The following is a 4,269-nucleotide window of genomic DNA, read 5'->3' on the forward strand; positions in this document are numbered from 1 at the left end:
TATAAATTTTTGATCAGTGCTACATGTAGAAAACATTAGTCAACTGGCTCTTATATTACTCTGTATTGACTTTTTTCCTTTTCAGAGTTGGAGGAACTTAGCTATCAGTTGGCTGAGACTGTGACCTTTCATCATGTCTGAAATCAGTTGTGTAGATGCAGTTAAAGCCCAATAATCCTTCCTCCATGCTGTGATCACAAGCTGCCACATATTGTCACTCACAATACGTAAGTTATTAGTGAGTAAGCCAGAAATAACTATATAGGAAGGAGGAATGTTTCAATCTGAAGAAATAATAGAACACAGAAAGTCTACATTCATGAATTGCTTAGTTCTATGAGAACGATCTGTTTAGACTAGCTTCCTGATTTTCACAACATCTGGAAATAGAGGCTTGTAAAAGAGAGGAAAATTCCTCCTATATCATGGAAGATGGTTATTTTCTGAGCTGGTGATCAGGAGGATGTATATCTGCACATATTTAATACAGAATATTACAGAGTCATTCCAGATGTCTTCTCCTGCTCTTTCAGGTATTTTCGTTGCCCAGCAGATAGTTCAGAGCTAGCATATGATCCACCTGCAGTCATGAATGCAGATACCTTGAGTTACTGTCAAAAAGAGGCCTGGTGTAAGCTAGCTTTCTATCTCCTTTCCTTCTTCTACTATCTGTACTGGTAAGTCTGGTCATTTCACTAAGGAAATAGTAGCTGCTTTTCATTTGACCTGGGAAATTGTGTTTAGGAATGACTGGAACCAATTGGCCCGTTCTCTTAGTCTTCTAAAACTTGCTTCTGATCTTGATTTAGGGAAGCATGCCCACTTACAGCAGCGTATGCTTATATCTGCTGGCAACTCAGTACAGAATATTAAGCATTTATCTGAGGCCTGAGCCAGGCCCCAGGGCCAACCCAGGGAAAAAAATTTTTGCTGCTCTGCATAGTCTCTTAAAACGGGTAAAATAGCAAATGTTATGGTAATGGCATTACATCAAATAAAAATGAGGATGTTCTTATGATTCTCTTGAATCATAAGAAAAATACTACATCTGCTGATGTAGCGATGCTTAAGATGGTAAGTAAATGGGTAGGTAGGCGGTGGGTAGGAACATGGAATGCACTGTGCCTGTAGTCATTGCTATAGGCTCCCTTTATATGACAGGGTAAACCTGGGAATGGTCCAAACCCCTGATTTAAGTGCATTATTGAGATGTGTGCGTGAGCTGTGTGTTGTCCCCCCTGCCCCTTTCAGCTGTCAGTTGTCCTGAGAGCACAGTCACAAATGCCCAGTGCGAGAATATGAGGGTCATATTTAATGTCAGGCCTTGGCAGAATCCCTGTGCTTTTAGTCACCTGTGTAATCACACCGTAAGACTACTTGGCAGCAAAGATTGACACTTTAAATGGAGATGGTGTTTTATGATGCCTTTCTTCTACTCTTTCTTCCATACTGTATTTGCATAGAGTGCATCTTTGCATGAGGTAATCCCTCTGTAAGACAGGTTTGTATGCTGCTGGAGGAAGAAAAATGTTCTTTCTCCTTTGATTGCTGGTCCGTTACTTGTTCTGTTGTTCCCCATATTGTGAGGAGTCATTGCTGCAGGTTGTTGTTTCTCAATGTTACTTTTAAATACTATGGAGAACAAAGTTTTCTGTCCACATGTGCATGTGTATGTGCCTGTGTCTGCATACATGAGAGAGAGAGAAATAAAGTAGAAGGCCTAGACTCACAGAAGCTGGTAGGTGCCTAACTCACACTCAGATGCATGGGGTGTAAGAATCTGAGCAGGAGTTTGGCATCCAGTAGCTTTGTGGATTTGGGCTGAGGGCCTTTGCCCGCCAGTCCTATTCACGGGGCTGAGAGTGGAAGGTGTGGCAGTTATGCTAGACAAGTTCACTTGGTAGTGCAAGGAGAGTTGGGAAGGCATGGCTGGAGAGAGATGCATTTTTAACCTCACATTTTTGTGTTAGCTAAAAGACCCTGTCAAAGTCAGCTATGTCGTGTGGTCTGGTATTTCTGCTGGGACCCTGCTGTTGGGCAGCTTCCTCTGAGCAGTATTTCCTTCATTCTAAAATGTGACCATAATCCAAAATCCACTGTCTGGTGCTAAATAAAATAGTATTCATTACATTCAATTTTGCTGTGCTTTCCTGGGTATTGTCAGAATTAGAATTGCAGTAAAGTTAAGCGGTGGCAATATACGATGATTTCTTCGCTTTTCAGAGTTGCAATTAATATGCATGGATTCACTCCAGCTAGTGTCTGCATTTTATGTTTTTTCTACCACATGAAGTTTTTTCCAAAGGAAATAAAATAATGCAGTTTCATGGGGAACCTTGCCTGCCCTGCAAGAGTTGCTGGTTGAAGTTTTCAAGATCAAACATGCTAAAGCGAAATGGTTTTGTTTCTTCACTGTTCAAATTCAGACATCAGACTGCACTTTACTAAGCTCAAACACAGCTTCTGGTGCAGTAGGATGTTGATAATGAATTTTTTATTTCTGGAGTGCTTTTTGATACCCATCTTGAATACACCGTAATTAAGATGCGTTAGAGAGATAGAAAGAATGCAACGGAAAGCACAGGCCATTACAGTCAGACCTGAGGAACAGACAGTAAAGGCTTATAAAAATCAAAGTGCTCTGTATGCTTCAAAAGGATACTTTCATATTGTGTCTTTCTTTTACATTCAGCATGATCTACACTTTGGTGAGCTCTTAACTGAAAGATCGTCATTAAAGACTGAAAACAACAAAGGTTGGAGGTGCAAGGATGAGTGAACCAAGTGATGCATGATTTAAAAAAAAATAAAGCAAAGAGAGGAAAACTTTGAACCCAAGAAGTAAATAGAGTACATGAAAGAGAGACCCAGCAAGAAGCAACAGAATACCGTGGGAGAATGGCTGAGTTAACTGTGTTTATCTCGTGTTTCTCAATGTGTTGCAGTAAATTACTTTCAAAACGCAAAGAAAACAAAGCAAAGCAACAAGGTGGTCCAAGTTACACAACTATTCACCTCTCCAGGGGTAATGCTGCTTGGTTTAGAGGATTCATTATAAACTGTAGTCCCTACTGTCTTCCAGGGAACGAAGTTTATTTTCTTAATGACTGTTCTGGACTGAGGAAACAGAGGGCAACGTCATCTCACACAGAAAGAACAGCTATACAACACCTACTGAAAAGGAGCACCGACTGGAGTTCAGATAAGATGTGTGACTGTTCTGCAGGGATGTACACATGACAGTAATCAAACAAGGATGTCAGATCTTGTGGAATTGCTTCAGTGTTTTTTTTTCCACCCATAACAACAATAACAAAAGAATTTGCACTTGCGGTGTTCTATTTTCTGATGATATGCTATTCCTGTAGGTGAACATCCAGTATATTTCTGTACTTCCATTTGTGATGCAGTGATAACATACAGTGATATGTATAAATACATTGGGTTTGACATAATCATGCCAAGCACTTATCAGAATAGTGTTCCTGTGACTGCAAAAAAAAAAAAAGTAAAAGCTACATATATTAAGGAGGATTGTAATATAGGTATCATATTCATCACAATGCTGGATAACAAAATACTGGACCAGCTAATCATGGTCTGTAATTCTGTTTTGCAGCTTTATTTCTGCTGTTGAATTTAAGCTGACACAAATATATAAAATGTTTTTGTCTTGTATGAGGTTCATATTGAAAGATGTTCAGTTTTTTATAATTTAAAAGTTTTTAAATTTTATCATATAATTCTTACCTAAATTCATATATATGGGATGTATATCTTATATATATATGTATATACAAATACACATCTGCATAAATACTCACAATCTATTTATATTTTAGGTTAATTTGTTTGATTGACACGTCAAAAGCATCAAGTGTCCAGAACTGCTGCTAAATACATTTCAGCACTGAACCTAGTGGACCAGGGCTGGTTCCCTCAAAGTCACTAAGGTATTTCAGTGCAGCCACTGGTGCTCTGGGTAGTAGGCAAGCCTGTAAGATCAAGACTGACACCAGTGCATGCACAGAGACCGGTTGGATCTAGCATTGTGAATGAGCTAATAAGGTGTGTTGCTACCAGAGGTGCTGCGGAGAACAGTGCAGAGATGCCCATCTGTACCCCAGCTTGGTTACAGCTGGTCTTGTTAGCACTAGCTCATTGTTGACACTGCCAAATTTGGTCTGGCTGTTGAGAGCCAGTAGGTTGTTCCTGTACCAGGCTCTGAAGACTGCTTAGTCTGGGCACAGGACTTCAGCAGGGGAGAAT

General features: G+C 39.8%; 1 protein-coding gene across 1 annotated transcript; it reads left to right on the forward strand.

The window, feature by feature from the left end:
• Positions 1 to 533: 533 nt before the first annotated feature.
• On the forward strand, positions 534 to 2,720 carry LOC104165211 (protein cornichon homolog 3; the record flags this gene model as incomplete). The annotated part of the gene is made up of 2 exons (XM_009704787.1): positions 534 to 677; positions 2,693 to 2,720. Coding segments are annotated over 2 exons (172 nt in total), but the record flags the coding sequence as incomplete, so codon positions are not given.
• Positions 2,721 to 4,269: the final 1,549 nt, after the last annotated feature.

The sequence above is a fragment of the Cariama cristata genome, unplaced genomic scaffold, assembly GCF_000690535.1.
Source record: "Cariama cristata isolate BGI_N322 unplaced genomic scaffold, ASM69053v1 scaffold10857, whole genome shotgun sequence".
NCBI classification, from domain to species: Eukaryota; Metazoa; Chordata; class Aves; order Cariamiformes; family Cariamidae; genus Cariama; species Cariama cristata.